We start from the raw sequence: 18,369 nt of genomic DNA on the forward strand, positions 1-18,369 counted from the left end.
GTGAGCAACCTGGAGGGAGCATGCACACACACATGCAGTTATTGTAGATACATTTGCTTAGTGTTGTATTTGTTTCTGTCCAGTTTAATTCATTACCTAGAAGAAGTCCCAACTTGAAATGTTAGATTAGTGTGCCGTCAAAACATTGTGATCTTAAAATACTGTGTTTAGTGACACCTTTAAAAAATCAGGACAATAGGAATAAAACCAGAGCTCCAGATTTCCCTCTTGACTCTAGCCTGCACCCACAGATTGGAAGGTCAACCTGCCCCATCACCTTCCCTGCATTCCCCAACCCAACTTTCCCAGATGCTGCTGTCTGTTTTGTCCAGACAACGAGTAAAGCCACAAGAACTTCTGCTTCACCCCCCCCCCCCCCCCCCCGCCTACATATATGTAGAATTCTCTCTCTATGTAGAATTGTGTCTGACTTATAAGAAAAATGGTAGCAAAAAAAAGCTATTGACAAAAATTCCCTCACTTAGTTGGAAAAGTAAAGTGACAAGTGATGAACTTCTTCTTTATGAGAAAGGGGGAGAGGAGGGGGTGTTGAAGCATGAGTGGAGAAAAAATGGGTGGGGGCAGCTGCAAAGAAGGGGGTGTCTCTTCAGCCAATAGGACTGCGGGAAAGCAGCTCCGTCAATGACATGGAGCCGAGTTACTCCGCCCAGGCTGTACAACAGTGTGGCTCTCGGTGACATTTCAGATAATATGCTGGTGAGACAGACGAGCAGTAACACACACAAACTCATGGCTGACATGGTTCACTGAAAACTGATCCTCTGCGGACGGACTTCTCTGTGTGGACACTGAACACTGCTGAACAAACATGGTGAGTACTGCAGTCAACGTTGAATGACCTTTAATCTTAGTTGTGACTGTTGACTGTGATGTCTTCTGTATCTGCTGCTGTGTACTGTGCTTGTCCAGAGACCACCTGCTTGGATTTCACTTTAACTTGCAGTGTCAGCTATGGCCTATTTCTACACACAGCCCCTCTGACCTGCTCTACTGTAGGCTGTAACCTGACACAGCTGAGAAGGAAGCTATGGCCTCATTAACACACAAGCCTTATGAACTCAAGCTGCTCACAAACATAATGTGGATGTTTCAGAAATGTTGCACATGTAAATCTGTGCATCCTTAATATATTTGGTTCATTTCACAATGATTTATGAATTATAAAACTAATACATCATACGTCACTTGCACGTCTTAACAAGTCGTGCTCTGCCAGTGTGGGTACACTGGCTTCCTTCTGGTATAGGGGGTAAAAACGCTCTGGCTTGTTTGGCAACACTGAGTTCCAAAGACTATTGTGTTCCTTCCAACAAAGATGGCGGTATAGTGTTATGGCTCATTTATGCTCTGTATCAGATATGCATACAGACTGGGCCTTCTGTCCGTACTCTGTGTACATTTCGTCCGTATTTCTGCATGTATCCTGCAAGCTTGCAGATGCGTACCAACAGGGACCAAATGTGCCCGTGATTTTCCCTCCTTCTCAATAGACGCAGGATCATTATCTCCTCCATCGTCGTCATGTTTGTTGTTGTCATAAACTTTTTTTATTCAAACTTTATTAGAGTAACTTTTTAATCTGAACGACACCCTCTAGAGGATGTTTTGCTTAACGTCCATTCCAACGTAAAGGACGCATGAAGCATGAGGGCAGTGACATTTAGAACATTGATAACAGACATCTCTATTTACTCACAAAATTGGAGCAGAAATGAGCCTCAAGGGGCCTGACATCTGGCATGCACTAGAAATCAGGCTTATGCCCAGCACTGTACATCCGGTGTGCCAGGCTACATCCACTGCTCTCTACAAGCTTGTGCATGTACTTTGCATTTGAGGGCTTTTCTACTCATGCTCGCCTTTTGAACCACATTCTCTCTCTCTCTCGATGCCTCTTTAACCTCAGCTGGACTGTCACTCATTGGCCTGGATGTTCTGGTGAAATTGGTTTTTAGTTTGAAGTTTGGTTACTTATTATTGGTGAACTTGTTTTCTGATACTGTCTCAAGTTTGCTCAAAAAATGATCATTGCACGTATTTACAGCATTTGTTTAAGGACCCTCAGAGTAACTACATGGAACTGAAAGGTAGCCTGCAGCCGGTGCTTCTTGCTAGGGGCCCAAGGCCAGTAGACCCCCCCCCCCCCCCCCACACACACACACACACACACACACACACCCGAACTAAACTACAGCAGTGATAATGAGCAAAGTTTGCAATGACAGTAGGAGACCTGACCTCCCTAAGGGGGCCCCACCTGACTCCATCCACTCCTGTTGTTGTTCATATTAATATGTTTGAATTACACCTTCTTAATATTAATTTTCATATTTTAAAAATAACTTTTAAAAGAAGTAGAAAAAATTGCACTTTTGAAGTAAACATTTTTACAATTTTTTTGACATAATGGTGATAAACACGGGTCCAAGGGGCCACCTGTGAATTTTTGCCTAGGGCCCAAACAGACTCTAGAATCACCTCTGCTCACAGTAGATTTAGACTAGTATAAGTTTCCCCACACATTTAAGAAAAATAGTCTGATTAATGGATTTAATATAATTTGATGTTTTTGATGTGCAGAATTACTTTGCGCAACAGTAGTTACACTTGATTGGGTCCTACCAGCCCATTCATTATTTGGTTTGGGGGTATGTGGATGGAAATGTATAAAAAAGCTTCGACATGATTAATGTAATAACAAAGCATAATCTTCCCAAGACCTATCTGTAGCCAACAGTAGAGGGAAAGGATATGCATCATCCTGACATTTCCCATGCAAAGCAAATATGCAACTGAGCTCATCTCTGAAAAACAAAGCGACTTGATGACTAACTGTCACTTTAAGCAATCACATTTCTGTTCTATAGGGTTATTTCACATTGCAATTTCTTTCATTTTTAGTTAATTGAGAGCTATTTCAGGCTACCTTGTGTGCAGTGGAGCTTTTTTTTTTTATCATCTGAGAGCAGGAGTTGCACACAGTCATGAGGGCTTATACAGCAGAAGGCTGGATGGGAAGTGACAGCATCCTCTTCACATCCCACTGAAGGAAGTTCACATGACTTTAATTCTCCATCTGTCTTGTTCGTCATCAAGCTACAGGCCATGTGTTTAAGTGCAACGGTATCAAATCAGACTCGAGGCTGCTGTCGGGTTCGGTGCTCTACTCATGATTTTCTGATATAGTTAATGAGCTCCAGAGGTTCGTGCCCAGAGGCAGCTGCTCTGTTTTTGCCCCAAACTGTCTGTATTAACATCAAATTGGTGTGTCTGTTAAGGGGAGACTTGTGGGTACTCATATGACCTATTTTTATTCATTCATCTTGAGGTCAGAGGTCAAGGGACCCCTTTGGAAATGGACATGCTAGTTTTTTTCTTTGTAATTAATTAATCGTGATTAATCGCAAATCAATATTCAACACAAGAAGCAACATTTTTCAATTAAATGGATTTTGATCTATGACTTAATATTTTATAAAAAATAAAACAGTGTTTAGTACGGTATACTCAAGAAAAGTGGAAACCTACACATTGCAAAATTATTTAGAATAATATCCTTTTCTCAATGTTTTTAAAAACACAGAAACAAAAATGATCCATCAGCTAATGACAGTCTGTCTGTGCTAACATTAGCTGCAGCATGTTCAGTGTCAGCTGCAGCATGTTCAGTGCTGTCTGTGCTAACTTTAGCTGCAGCATGTTCAGCACTGTCTGTGCTAACGTTAGCTGCAGCATGTTCAGCATTGGGGTGGAGCGGAGGCTGAAGAACTCCGGTGGGAGGTGAATTTGTACACAGCTTTGCCCTTGTCCATGTTTCCACTTGGTCCTTTCTAAAGTTCAGACCAAAGATTTACAATGAAACTTCGCGTCACAGGTGAAAGTTGCAGCGGTGTGAACTGACCCGTCTTGTTGTGAATCTAACCACCTGATGTCGTCGCCAGCGATTCAACTTGTCAAGTCTCCAGCAGCTGGTTTTAGAACGTGACACACGTCACCTGTCTTAGCAACAGCCAATCAAGTCTTAGGAAAGTCTACTGGTCAAGTCACTGACAAACTGTCAACTGGATGAAAAGGCCATCATGAACCTGACTGCTTTTGCCCTCAGCTTTGAGGAGGACTTTTGGTTTTACTGTTTGTTTCCGTCTCACAGCTTGCATCAGTCTGGTTCTCCAGCAGCTGTTTTCATTGAATAAAAAACCTAGTGAAGCCATGTTACGCTACCTGCCCCGCACCAAAGCTTTAGGAAATGTAACCTGTGAGAGTGACAGGACATTCCAGAGGGAGAGAGAGAGATCCTGATTAGTCCAGTCGTTTTATAAAAAAATAAAGGTTGAAAAAATTGCAACAGAAGCAAACTCAACTGATTTTGTATCCTCAATATGTCCTGAGTAAGGGAAAAAGCCCTAATGAATCCCAATAGGGGAAAAAGACCCAAATATACCCTATTCGTCCACCTATAAATTATTTTTCTCGCGCAAATAGGTTAAAAAAGAAAATTCAGATGTGTATTACTTACAGCATGACAAACAAAAAATGTATTACAAATTTTTTGAAAGTGTTTGTAAAAATGGGATAATGGAGCACAATCTAATTACATATGTGCTTTTCATAAATACCATAACGGATCTAAACATTGGGTAAAGCCAGGTGAAAATGTCTGGTTGAATCTTGTTGACATATAACAGTGAAAGACTTCATGTTCAGGTCTGAATGAACCCATTTAGTCTACCCATGAGCATTAATAAATGGCGGCTGGAAGAAGGGCTTTAAAGCAGGGACTTGGGTAACTGCTGAATGGATTTGGTTCCTGTAGATGACTGAGAAGTATAAATATATCCTGCACAAGACACAAAATTAGACAATAAACATAGACATTATTTAGGTACCTTGTGTCTTCTGCATTCTCCTGTGTCCTGTTCTTCAGACTCATCCCCCAGAAACAGTCTAACAGACCCAGCCCCAAACCTCACCTCTGCATTAATCATTCAGAAAGGCTGGGAATCACTACATACGTAACTAGATTATGCCCCATTTGCAAAAAATTAAAAAAAAACAACTTGTAATACATTTTTGTTTTTTCTTGATGTAAGTAATCAACTCATGGTTGATCTGAGGTGATCTCTGTTTTTTTCTCCCCCTATTTGTGTGAGAAAAATAATGAATAGGTGAATGAATAGGGTATATTTGGGTCTTTTTCCCCTATTTGGATTATTTAGGGCTTTTCCCCCTTTCTCAGGACATATTGAGGGTACAAAATCAGTTGAGTTTTCTGCAGTTACAATTTGTTTAACGTTGACCCCTATTTTGGCTTAAAATGACTGGACTAATTGCTTCAGGACAGAGTGGGGAGAGGGGGAGCTGCAGGATGAGGTCTCACAGAAATTCTGGTGTTTATTGTTTTGATTTGTTTTTTGCTTTATACCTACTTTGACTTAAGAGTTGGTAGAGACCAAAAGCAGAGCCAAAAGGTGAGTAAATATTGCACTAAACAGGTAACACAAACACAACTCTAAATGAATGCTAACGATGCTTTGTGTCTGCTGGATGTGGACATAAACAACTGTTTGGTAACATTTTCACCATGTCGGTTTTATAAAATGATATGTCAGTGTTGTGTTTCCAGCTTGTGCATCCTGTTTTCATGCCATCAGCCCTTTGCTCTCTACTCAAAGTCAAGGACTGCTTCCACAGCTTTCTTCATCATTAAATGGAGAAGGCTCATTATGTGTTATCTTCACTGCCTTTGCTGTCACTTTGCTAGGATTTGCAGGGACGTTCTTATCAAAACATCGCTCCAGAGCACCACTGGTGGTGTAAATTCTGCAGAATATCTTTAAGTGATGTATCAAACTTCCTGCAAATCTGAGCATGTTACCACAACGGTGCATAGTCCAGTTGTTTAAGATTATTATAGTATTGTCTGAAAAATAAAGTATTCATCTTCAAATGTTTAATATTACACCATTAAAAGAGCCAACAATGTTTTGCACTTAAACAAACCAATGGTTAGTCTGACCATAAGTAATCCAACATGCTCCTTAACACTGCATAAAATGAACACATGAATGACACCAGGCACAATATGAGGCTGAGGAAGTGTGCAGAGTGTGAGCAGTGAGATAAGTTATCTGCTGCTCCGCACATGGTTCAGGCTGTCACCCACTCTGCGGTTACACTTCTGGAAACAACTGCTCACTACAGCACATCTTGTTGTTACATAAAGTTGAACTAGTTAGGACTCTTTTTTCTTCTTCTTCTTCTTCTTTGAAACTTGCAGACAATATAGTGCAATATATGCTTTTTTTCTTTCATACATCTCTTAAAATCTTTCTTCTCCTGCGCTGTAGGAGTACAGCTTATTCAAAGTTGTTACATTTGGTTCAAAATTGTGCTCATTATCACTCCAACTGAAGTCTTTATTGTGATTTAGCACAGACGTTTTTTGACTGGGGTAGCCCAAGTGGGGCACTGACTTATGCAGGCCTGGCATGAGGTACATGCGTGTGCACACACACATACACTGCACTGCACTGCAGCTTTTGTTTGTCAGAGGCTGTAGTGAGCTCAGTTGTAAATCTAGAGTGAAGATGTTTGTTAAATGCTCCAGGTCTCTAGTTTATGGTTGTAAAGGTTCATGGGGCTGTGATTATCCTGGAGGTCACAACAGCACAGTTTATACAAAAAATGCTCTCACTACAATGAAATGGCCTCTATGGGGACAGACATCCTCACACAGGAATATAACTGGGATCATTAAATCCACAAGAGTCTCATCTTTACAATCAGGTCCACTTTATGTAAATGTATCCTATATTTTGCAGGAGAAAAACTGCTAGCTTGGAAATCCAGAACCACATCTATCCAGACGTAAGGTCTGGCAATGAACGACAGACTTTCCCAACTCAAGGGGCACCAATGCATGCAGTTCAAAATACCACTGAACGCAATGGGATAGCACTTCGGCTGATTAAGACCAATCAGAGTAATGAACAAGGTGATGACTTTGACGGCGCAATCATCAACAGTTAAACACGCACAGTACAGATAATATGATTTGATTGTGATTTCAGATTTTCTGATATAGTTAATGAGCTCCAATGGTTCGTGCCCAGAGGCAGCTGCGGAGCAAATTAAAATTTGCTGGCAGTGCATCTGGATTTCCAGTGTACAAATACTGTGTGTTTTTGCCTTTGCCACATCCAAGCCTTATTTAGCCTCCTTCTTCACAAGCTAGCATGACATGTTGGTACGAATGGATTCTTTAAATCCTGCGTGTCTCTTACTGTAGTGGCACCTGACCAATCAGATCTTTACGGGTGGTCCAACCACCCCAGGTCTCCACCTGTGAACATCCCTGATTCAGCTGTGTTTTATATATATATATATAAATATATATATATATATATATATATATATATATATATATATATATATATATATATATAGAGAGAGAGAGAGAGAGAGAGAGAGAGAGAGAGAGAGAGAGAGAGAGGGAGAGAGAGAGAGAGAGAGAGAGCATCCCCCTCTCTGCCACGGTCATCAGGATGTCCAGCTCCTCCCCCACGACATCACCGGCCCTCCTGATCAGTTTCTTCCATCTGCTGGTGTCTGCTAGTTTGAGTACTCCCTGCACTCTCCACACCTCATCACGGTTGCCATCTCTGAATGCTCTAATCTTTTCATTCAGGATGGCCTTCATGTTCTTGGTGATCCAGGGTTTACTGTTGGCGTAGCAGGTTAGAAGAAGAATTACTTTATTAATCCTGCAAGGGGAAATTCAATTTTTTCACTCTGTTATTATATATGTTACACACACACACACAGGCCCGAAATACACACTTGCACAAACAGGACCTATATACATGCAATTAATGGAGAGATGTCAGAGCGAGGGGGCTGCCAATGGATTAGCGCCCCGGGCGTTGGCCATTGGGGGAAGCCCATCGATGTCCTTCCTGTGCAGTTCAAAAGGTGCAGGCCATTCAGTCACTTCAAAGCAGCCCTGCAGTGTCTCATAAGCCTCCTCAGACCAACTCCTCACAGTCCTTGTGGTCGTAGGCTTCCTCTTCACCAGAGGAGCGTAACAGGGTTTTAGGTGAACCAGGTTATGATCTGACCTGCCCAGAGGGGAGAGAGAAGAGGAGATGTATGCATCCTTAATGTTAGCATACATCAGGTCCAGAGTCCTCTCCTGTCTGGTAGGACAGTTCACATACTGTTGTCGGCAGAACTTTATCCAAGGTGACGTGGTCAAAGTCTCCCGACATGATGATAAGGGCACTGGGGTGTTGAGTCTGGAGTCTGGAGATGGTGGTGTGTATGATGCTGCAGGCAGATGTTGGGTTTGCAGAGGGAGGGATGTACAGAATAACAGTGATGACACGCGGGATCTTGCAGATGGTATGGAGGGAGTCCAACGACCAGCAGTTCAACATCCGGGCTACAGAGCTGTTCTTTAACGGTGATATCATCCGCAGATATGTTCTGGTCCGTAATGTCCCTGTGCAGCCATTTTTCTGTGACACACATCAGACTGCACTCACGGTACGCCGGGTGGCTCTGCGTTAGCGCCGTTAGTTCATCCATCTTGTTGTAGAGAGACCGTACCTTGCCCCTAACAACAGAGGGGGGACACGGCTTAAATCTTTTCCTCTCCTTAAGCAGGCCCGTCTCGACCCCCCTCTATTGCCCCTACGTTGCTTCCCACGTCTGTATTCCCTGTGTGTTTTTCTCCAGAGATCGGGTGGAATATCAACTGGTCTGGCCGCTATGCCAGCCAGCATTAGGGCGATCAGCTGTTCTCCGGAGTAATCAAAGACAGCGTGTCCCGGTGGAAGTGGCATTGATAAAAACAGCACGAAAAGGAACACGAAAAACAATCGAAAGAAACCTCATGGTAGAGGGTAGAACTTCACAGAAGTTAGTGAAGAAACAAGCGTGCAACTTTCGCGCATACACACTCATCTCGAAAAAACAAGCGACTCACAGGCAAATTAGGGGCATTTTAGCAAGATAGACCGACCTCATTCCAGGTATTCGACCATAGTGGAAACGCACCTATTATGTCTCTACAGGTGCTGTCTGATTGTAGTAACGAACAGCATCGCTGTTGATAATAGATCAATCAAGTATGAAAGTAGAAATAACACATTCTTTCTTTTACAAATGAAAAGGTTATTTCTTAGCAAACAAACATAACCTTCATATGCTCAAGACTTCTACTGCTACAGCCTGACCTGCTCTAAATATTACTGAAGAACTGAGTCACTTTGTTGACTTAATGATTCTTCTCCCCTTGTGCTACTGTTACAATATGATTTAGCATCATCCCATTATTTTGGTATGTAGTGTAGGTATGTAGACCTGAATTCAATGTGTATAAATGAATTTAAACAAAGTTTAACCAAGGTAAAGTGTCACCAATAATCAGCTCACATCATAGGCTGTAGGTGAAATTGCACTGAAACTCTGCTGTTTTTTTACACACTTGGCCACAGTGGAGGTATGTAGTAGTCCTTCTTTAAGTTATTCATGGGAAACATTTTCAGCTTCTAAAATGCACACTTTCTTGGTTTTATATTGTCGTAAATCAAATGTCTTTGGGTTTTGGAGTTTGGTTTGGGCAAAAAAGCAATTTGAAGTCATCTGTTTGGGGACTGGAAAGATGGTATGGACTTCTTTAGACTAACAGGTCCATATGTCAGTTGTAACAATGGTTGACACATTAACTCATAAAGAAATAATCAGCAGTCACAGCCTACTTGAGTGTCTGGTGTAAGAGTCATCATATAACTGTGAGTTAAAAACAGAATTCATGAAAACAAAAATCTACTTGTTGTATTGAAAGAACCTATTTTGTCTTGGGGTGATGTATTGCCCTATCAGAAGCTCCCATCCCATACTTTTAAAATTGTCTTTGCGTTGCATCTGATGGCCGATGGAAATTTGTGAACAGGATGGAGACAGGAGAGACAGAGACAGCTGTGCGATTAAAATGCTGAAGGCCAGCTGTCAGAAGACTGATCTGCACAAGCAGGCATGTGCAGGAATTCAAAACAGTCACAGCTGAATCTGACTTTGTTACTGTACTCAGTTATAAACATGCACACACAGAACCATGGGCACAAGTAAACACAGCATGAGGTGTGAACAAGTGACCTGAATTCAATGTGTATAAATTAATTTGGACAAAGTTTAACCAAGGTAAAGTGTCACCAATAATCAGCTCACATCATAGGCTGTAGGTGAAATTGCAGCTGGCTTTTTACACACTTATCATGACTTGGATGGATAATACACAGTGTAACACAGACAGGAGGTTGTGGAAATGATCCTGAAACCAATCAGTTGCTCATGTGATGTTAGGACAGTAGGCTGTGATTCTGATGAGAAAGTACAACAACGTTAATCTTTGTACGACGGTCACTGACGGTCATTTGACCTATTTCACTTGCATGTCTGTAGCATGACCCAGAGGATTAAGCAGGGAGTCTGCTAAGGCTTGGTGTATGTGCGTGTGTGTGTGTGTGCGTGTGTGTGTGCTCCACAGGCCTGCATCCCAACAGGTGCTGAGCGTGTTGGGCTCTGATGGTGAATGAGGTCTTTGTTGCAGAGGATTCACCCTCAGACATGCATGCACACACACACACACACACGAGGGTCCGACTGTACCATTACTCCTCTAGAGCCTTGGATATCTCTGTAGATCTGTAGTCAGTGCTGGAATGTAAACAAGTACCTCTCCTCACAAACTTTTGAGGGCAGTTTTGAGGTATGTGTACTGTAATTGAGTACTTACATTGTATGCTACTGTATGCTTGTACTTCACTATGTCTAAGGGGAATATTGATGTTTTACTCCACTACACATATTTACTTATTGTTCCTTCAACAATGAATCTAAAAAAATATTTCAAAAGAGCTCCACTACATCTACAATATTAAACATAACTTGATATGTTTGTGCAGCAGTACTAATAATCAAACATTCTAATATATAAAAAGAGGCTATTGAGCAAAATGTGAACTTTTATTTTTTTTTAAATAACATTTTCTTTTTAACTTTTAGCACTGAATATTAATGCAATTTTAAAATGATGTAGCATTACAATTTTATTACAAAGTTTATTGCAGGTTGAAATCATAGACTATATCAAAAATGGATGTAGCATACCCGTTGGGGTCCATTCTCTCAACTTGATCCAATCGTCCTCGCCTATGGGACTTTAACTCTGCCTCATTTACTCTTACCAAAAAGGGCATGTATGCGATTTTAGGTGGAGGGAGATACGTCCATCTGGCTTACGTTTACCTCAAAGGAGAAGTGATGGCCAGAGGCTAGCTGTAACTCAAGAGGCCACGCCCCTATTTATTCAGAAACTTTAACCTCCAATAAAATAAAAACTAGCATGGTACAAAAAAATCCAACCCCTTCAGTTTTGTCATGGAGATATGACCTAAACATACAGAATAGAATGTTATTTTGTACCAGCCTGCGTGATTAGGGTTTAGAGGCTTGTTTCATTCCTAGCTTGTTTCTCATAATGACAAGAGCTACCACATCAAAGATGTTGATACAAAGGAAGCTGTCACATAAGAATCTATTGCTCGATATACCTCAGTGCTGAACGCCCAAAAAGGAAGTGAAAATACAGAGAACGATAAGATGTCACATTCAGAACAAAAATAGCTTAGCTCTGTTGTTGTTGTTGTTGTTTCACACTCATTTTAACAGTGAGGTCAGGAGTGACTTTGCAACAACTCTTTCTGTAAATTATGATTTAGATAGATCTTTTTATATATAAAATGGTGTTTTAACTTTTGAATGGTGCAATTCTAACTTGTGAATCTGATGATGACTCAGATGTGCAACTTGTAGCCCCATTTTGCAAGAGGAAATGTTGTCATAGCTCTACAGCCGCAAGAAATGCATTACATATTCAAGTAAAAATGTCCATCTAAATGTGGATCTGTACTGTGAAATTACAATGAAGAAAGTGACCAGGGAACTGCTGCACATGGAGACTGTTTTTGTTTTACCTCCTAATCATTATTTCCATTTTCTCTGTTCTTTATTTTAGATCAATCTTGCGAAGGCTCTGTATGACAACACTGCAGAGTGTACAGATGAGCTGGCTTTCAGAAAAGGGGACATCGTCATAGTCATGGATCAAAATGTGGCTGGTACCAGCGGATGGTGGATGTGTTCTCTTTATGGACAACATGGTCTGGCCCCTGCAAACAGATTGCAGCTTTTACCCCAGACTGGAACCACTGCAGGCTCATTAAGCCATGACACAGAAAACCCCAAATTAACTGATGCTGAAACTGATGACAGTGCGCAAAATATCTACCAGATCCCATGTGTAACCCACCCCCCCAGCAGCCCAGCTTATGAACGCATGGACATGATCTACAAGGTCCCGTCCAGTGCTTTATCAGCATCAAAAATTTTAATCCCACCAGCACTTATGCACAGCACAGAAGGACCTGAAGGAAAGAAGGTACAAATTGTTGTTCTACTAAGTACTGAATTTATGCAGAACATGGAATAGAATAAACTACTTTATTGATCCCAAGCTAGGAAATTGCAGGGGGGAAAAAAGCTACATGTAGATGTTAGTCTATCTATTTCTCTGGGGTCAAAGTTGGTCCTTTTCCTTGGAAAGTGTTCACCCTCATGATTAGAGAGGTAGACTGTTGAAGAAATGCAATGCTGTGAAACCCCTGCTGGCAAAAGAGCTTGCAGATGGGGACCAGGGGCCTCTCCATGGGACAGGCATGCAGCACTGCAGTCTTTATGGACCTATAAAAGACTAGCAGACACAGACTTCAGACATTTTTAACTACAAACAGCAGCTCATGCTGCCAGGGACACCAAAAAGACAGAAGTGTCTATCAGAGTGCCTGTGTGGCAGAAAGTGGGAAGAAATAAACTCACATGTTCACCATTTCCTCTCCTGCTCCAGGGGAGTCATATTCCCTTCTGCAGTAGCCACCTAATATTCAATGAGCAGCATGGTTTCTATTATAGAGCTGCGTTAATTGGCAGTGTATGCAAAATGGAGTATTCCAACACTGTCAATGGGCTTCAGAGCAAAGCCTGTCCTCATAAATGTGTAGATGCAGAGGTCAGTGAGGTAGATACAGCTTCGATCAAAACTGTCAAAGTGTTCCAGTCAACATCAACCGCAGTATTACAGCCTGACTGTCTTGTCTGCAGCCTTCATTCTTCGGCATGATGTCCAGTCCAACAGGAGAGGTCTACGATGTACCGTGTCAAGCAAGACGAGCTTCTCTTCTTACTGTGAGCTCCTGATAATATACATAACTAAATGCAACAAACATAGTGACTTTTCGTAGATATTCTGCTGCTTAACTGTTTTTTTTTTGTGATTTTCTATTTGCAGGCATCAACAACTCCAAGGCATATGCCACGAAAACACTCATTAATTCCAATTTCTGAGCTGGAAAAAAAATTTGACTCAGCGGAGAGTTTAAGGTGTAGCAGTCCAGGAGACTCTTATGTAAGTGTCAGACATTTAAAGGGATTCATGAAGCGAGGAACCTATGAAGTGCACACTTTGAAATTGGGGATTAAAGGTTGAATATGGAGAATAAGCAACATCGGCATCTAGTGTCTCATGATCGTAGTCACAACAACAAAAAATAACTCCAGCAGTCTTGTTGCCAGGTTGGTCAGACCCGACCCAGTATTCTACAGGAGACCAGAGTCTGTTTAAGCCTGTTTGAACCCATAAAACAAGTATTGCAGAGGAGTTTGACTGACAGTTACCGTTAGCTGTCAGCGTTAGCCGTTACAGCTGTGTAAACATGAAAGGGGTGTTACCAATCAAAGAGAAGCATAGCCATTTGGGCGTGCGTTTTAATGCCGTTGAACTCCTTTATCTCAGTCCATGGAGTGAATGCTTGGCCTATATTGACTCTGGTTACTGCCTGTCTCCGGTCACTCAGCTGTTGGGACAAATAACGCCCCCTTCACTGAGGCTCCGAAGCAGCTGCAGGATTGGCAAACTCCATTTCACCCAGTGCCAGCCTACAGTAGCTGCACCCAACAACAGACAACCCTGGCAACCCACAATGCCCAACGCTATTGGCTGGTACCATGGAAACAGAGCTTGACAGAAAGTCATTGTCAAACCCGTCAAAAATATGTTTAAATATTAATTCAGACTAATTTTTTTTATTTTATGAAAAAGCAATACTTTCATTCTGTACCCCTCAAAGTGCCCTGTGGGTGTATTATTTTCTAAAAGATATAGTTTTTTGGGCGGCGGGTGGCATAGTGGTTAGAGCAGTCGCCCCATGTAAAGAGACTGAAGGTCCTTGAGGCAGCAGCCACAGGTTTGACTCCGACCTGCAGCCTTTTGCTGCATGTCTCCCCCTCTCTCATACACCATTTCATGTCTGTCCTACTTCATGTAATAAAAGACTTGTAAATCTGCCAAAAAATAATCTTAAAAAACAAAAGATATAGCTTTTAATAAAGCTCAACCTTTATGGTATTTTCTGTCTGCATGAATGTAATATATAGACACATTTGTCCTTCGCACAGGTGTATGCAGTTCCACCACCTTTGCCTCAGGACCCAAATTATGACATCCCTATTCCCTCAACCGCAGCAACCCAACAGAAAATGATGATTGGATACAGTACTCTTACCAGCCCCCACAAGCCTGAGTGGATTTATGATGTGCCAGTGGGTCCTGAGAAACAAAATGATACTATGCCCTCCAAAGCCATTTGTAAACAACTCTATGACACACTTCCAGCACATGCTTGGCCCATTCAAAGAGGCAGTCCAACTCCCTTGCTTTATGATGTACCAAAACCCACTTCACTTGACATCCCAAGTCCACCCAAAGTGCTGCCAAGGGTCCCAATTTATGACAAGCCCCCAACTCAGATACTTCTAGAGGAGTCAATATATGCGGTTCCACCCCTGGAGGAACCCCTGACTCGGGTTCTCAGTGATCCCTCCAGTGATCATATACCCCTAGAGTGCAGGGGTGACTCAAGCAATGCTCTAGAACTCAAAAAGGTGTGTCTACAGCGAATGAGGAACTTCCTGGCCTGTACATCTTTCCGTGACCTTCCTGAAGGTGGGGAGTCACTGGTGCAAGAGGACGATAAGCGAAGTAGAACGCTACGTCTTTCTGCAGCAGACAGTCAAAGAATCAGCACAGCCTCCAGCTCCTCCACAAGCTCCTGTGACTCTCTGGCTCTGAGCTTAGGTTCATCTCCAGAGCCTCTGCGAGAAGTGACACTCAGCCAGGATGAGGCCTGCCGCAGGCTTCTAGACCTGCAAGAGTCCATATGCAGAAACGTCCCCTGTCTCATGGAGTTTGTCAGCAGTCATTGGAGGAGCAAGGAACATCTGGAGAAACACCTGAAGGAGATCAAAGAAGCATCAGAGGGGATTGCATGTTCTCTGATGTGCTTTCTAAACTTTGCCCTGGACATTAAGGGAAATGCCCGCCATTTGACCGATGTCAACCTTCAGACAAGGCTCTATAAACAACTTTCCATTATAGAAGACTCAGGTGTGATTCTACAACAAACAGTAAGTGCTCTGAACATGGCTGGCTGGCCACTAAATAAGCTCTGTCAGAACCCTGGGCAGGTCCAGAAACCTGACCAACTGGAGCGCTTCGTTATGGTGGCACGCACTGTTCCAGAGGATGTCAAGCGACTGGTGTCCATAATCAATGCCAATGGAAAGCTCATGTTCAGAGCCCTTCAGAATGCTCCAGAGACAAAGAAAAGTCCTGATGGAAGTGAACAAGGAGGGGACTTAGTGGAGGATGACAACGACTATGTAGAACTACAGGTAAAAACTTCTAATCTTCTATATCCTCATAAATAAAATGGGTTACTATGGTAACTGAACAATGAGCCACAGAAAATCCAAAGTATACGTGAGTTTGCATACAAATTTTCTTTTGACTTTTCCTCAGACTAAGAATGATTTTGAAAAGCAGCAGAAAGAACCAAAAGAAAATGTCACATCAGTCTCTAACAAGGCACAGGTGAGTAGCATATATCAACCATAGAGATAATTAGTTAGTTTTCCTTTATTTAAGACCCAGTGGATCCATATCCCATTAAAAAACAGCACAGTTAAAGCACAGTTAAAAACAAACAAAATACAAAACCTTCCTCCATTTTACATATTCCTCCAACATACAGACATGTCCGCCAGTGACACATAGACTGTATAAAAAATGGATCTAGCCTCTCCTTCGAGGTCTGTTCTCTCAACTTGATCCAATCGTCCTCGTCTACGGGAGTCATGATGTTGGGGGGAGGGAGATGCGTCCATCTGGCTGCCGTATACCTCTGAGGAGAAGTGAGGGCCAGTGGCTAGCTGTCACTCAAGAGGCGCGCCCCTATTATTCATAAACTTTAATCTCAAATAAAATAAAAACTAGCCTGGTACAATCAATTCACCTCCCTCAGTGTTGTCATGGAGATATGACCTAAACATACAGTCTATAATGTTTTTTTGTACCAGGCCTTAAATAGGTTTAATTATGCTGTGAAAGCGGCCTGTTTAAAATGGGGGTCAATGAGAAACTGCTCTATTGTGCAAACCAGTGGCTACTCAGGGAACTGCAGTTTTTGGCACTTCCGTATTGGATCAGCCAAAAAGTCATGGTGGCGTCTTGGTATTAAAACAAGAGATTTGTTCCTTCTGCAAGGGATACTTTACCAATTTTAAACCAGCTCTGTCATCAAACTACGTGTTTCGCATCACTCGCCAGATCTCAGCAGACCTCCTCTACTCGCCTTTGCAAGTGGAGCTCCTTGAAATTATACAACAGAGGAAAGCCAAATACCACTGATCTACACACACTTCCCTAATTAACATGACACAGAGCTAGTTTAAAATTAGCAAAGTATACCTTCAATGAATTTGACAAAAACACCTTTTTTATCTTCAATGTCACAGTCCAGGATTTAATACTTTCCTCATAGTCAGAAAAAAGACATGAAACACTAGTCCTAAGGCATAATATGAGGCCATCTTCATCTTCTATGTTGTTTTTCACCACTTCATAGGGTGATAACAAGCGTCACTCCTCTGAGTCCGGCAGTGGCACAAAAGACCATCGACAACTTTCCCTGTCAGAGCATTGCCGGCTTTACTTTGGCGCTCTCCAAAAGGCCATCAGGGGATTTGTGGGTAGCCTTCAGGATGGCCAGTCACCGGAGAAATTCATCTCACACAGTAAGTTAGTGATCATGGTTGGCCAGAGACTGGTGGACACCCTGTGCAGGGAGGCCCAACGCGGAGGGTCCACCCAGAGCCTCTTGTGTAAGAGCAACCACCTGTGTGCTCTCCTAAAGCAGCTGGCTGTGGCCACCAAGAAGGCAGCGCTTCACTTCCCGGATAAGCAAGCTCTGCATGAGGCCCAAGAGTTTGCAAAGGAACTGGCCCAAAGAGCACAGCACTTTCGCATTTCGCTTGACCTCTGAATGCACACATAAGCATCTAGATTTGTTTGTATAGTAAAAGACATTGATTTATTCATCATCAGTTTTCTTTTCAGTCATATCATATTCAACTATGTTCAAGCTTCACTAGCCAAAAAGTTCATTGCATTCTGCTGAATGTTGTTATTATAAAAGCAGGTACCGGTTACAATGTCAATAATGTCAAAATGTTGCTGGGACTAGGAGAAAAATTGGAAGATGTATATGTACAAGATTGAAAAAATTCACCACTGTGGAGTTCCAAAATAAATTGCACATTTAGGATACTCAAGACAATTTTAAAAAGCAATTAAAATATAAAGTATAAAATTATTTGTTTTATATTATTTACAATAATTTTATATTTTCTGAATTTAGTTTGTTATGTCTACATTTTATATATTTCATTACTTTATTGTGTAAGAGGTATACATTTCAGGGTAGTAGTTTGTAGTTGGTTCTCCTTTTTCATATAAATATTCTAAAAAATGTGTTATGCATTCCCAAACAACACACATTGGATTTTTATTGACATTAAAATTAAAAAGGGTTTAACAAAGATGCTGTTGGTTGACTTGTTGGAAATGTAAAATATAGTGTATTTGGATCTTAACCCATAAAGGTCAGGAAATTTTGGCCTCTGCTGCCTCTATTTTGTCTGTTCTTTTTACTTTATGAAAAATGCAATTGTGAATGACTGGACTTTAATAGAGTGATTTGTTATTGCTCACTGCATTGCAAGTGACCTTTTCCACTGTAACATCTCCACGGGGAGGTTAGTGTCATCACAGAGCAGAAACCCTGGGGTTGGTGAGGCTTCAGTGTCTTACTTAACCTAAAGGAATCCACTATT

At 41.8% G+C, this 18,369-nt stretch overlaps 1 protein-coding gene across 1 annotated transcript; it reads left to right on the forward strand.

Annotated features, from left to right (window-relative positions):
* Positions 1–714: 714 nt before the first annotated feature.
* On the forward strand, positions 715–18,019 carry cass4 (Cas scaffold protein family member 4). The gene is made up of 7 exons (XM_083939165.1): positions 715–832; positions 12,101–12,523; positions 13,243–13,326; positions 13,430–13,546; positions 14,596–15,870; positions 15,998–16,069; positions 17,103–18,019. The coding sequence occupies exons 1-7, from the start codon at positions 830–832 to the stop codon at positions 17,517–17,519; spliced, it is 2,391 nt and encodes a 796-aa protein (XP_083795291.1). The 5' UTR covers positions 715–829; the 3' UTR covers positions 17,520–18,019.
* Positions 18,020–18,369: the final 350 nt, after the last annotated feature.

Source organism: Echiichthys vipera, assembly GCF_963691815.1.
Source record: "Echiichthys vipera genome assembly, chromosome: X".
Classification (NCBI taxonomy): domain Eukaryota; kingdom Metazoa; phylum Chordata; class Actinopteri; order Perciformes; family Trachinidae; genus Echiichthys; species Echiichthys vipera.

Bases quoted from the DNA above. Each gene is read 5' to 3' on its own strand.
- cass4 (XM_083939165.1), top strand. The intron at 15,871-15,997 runs GTAAAAACTTCT...ACTTTTCCTCAG, and splicing joins ACGACTATGTAGAACTACAG to ACTAAGAATGATTTTGAAAA. The intron at 16,070-17,102 runs GTGAGTAGCATA...ACCACTTCATAG, and splicing joins CAGTCTCTAACAAGGCACAG to GGTGATAACAAGCGTCACTC.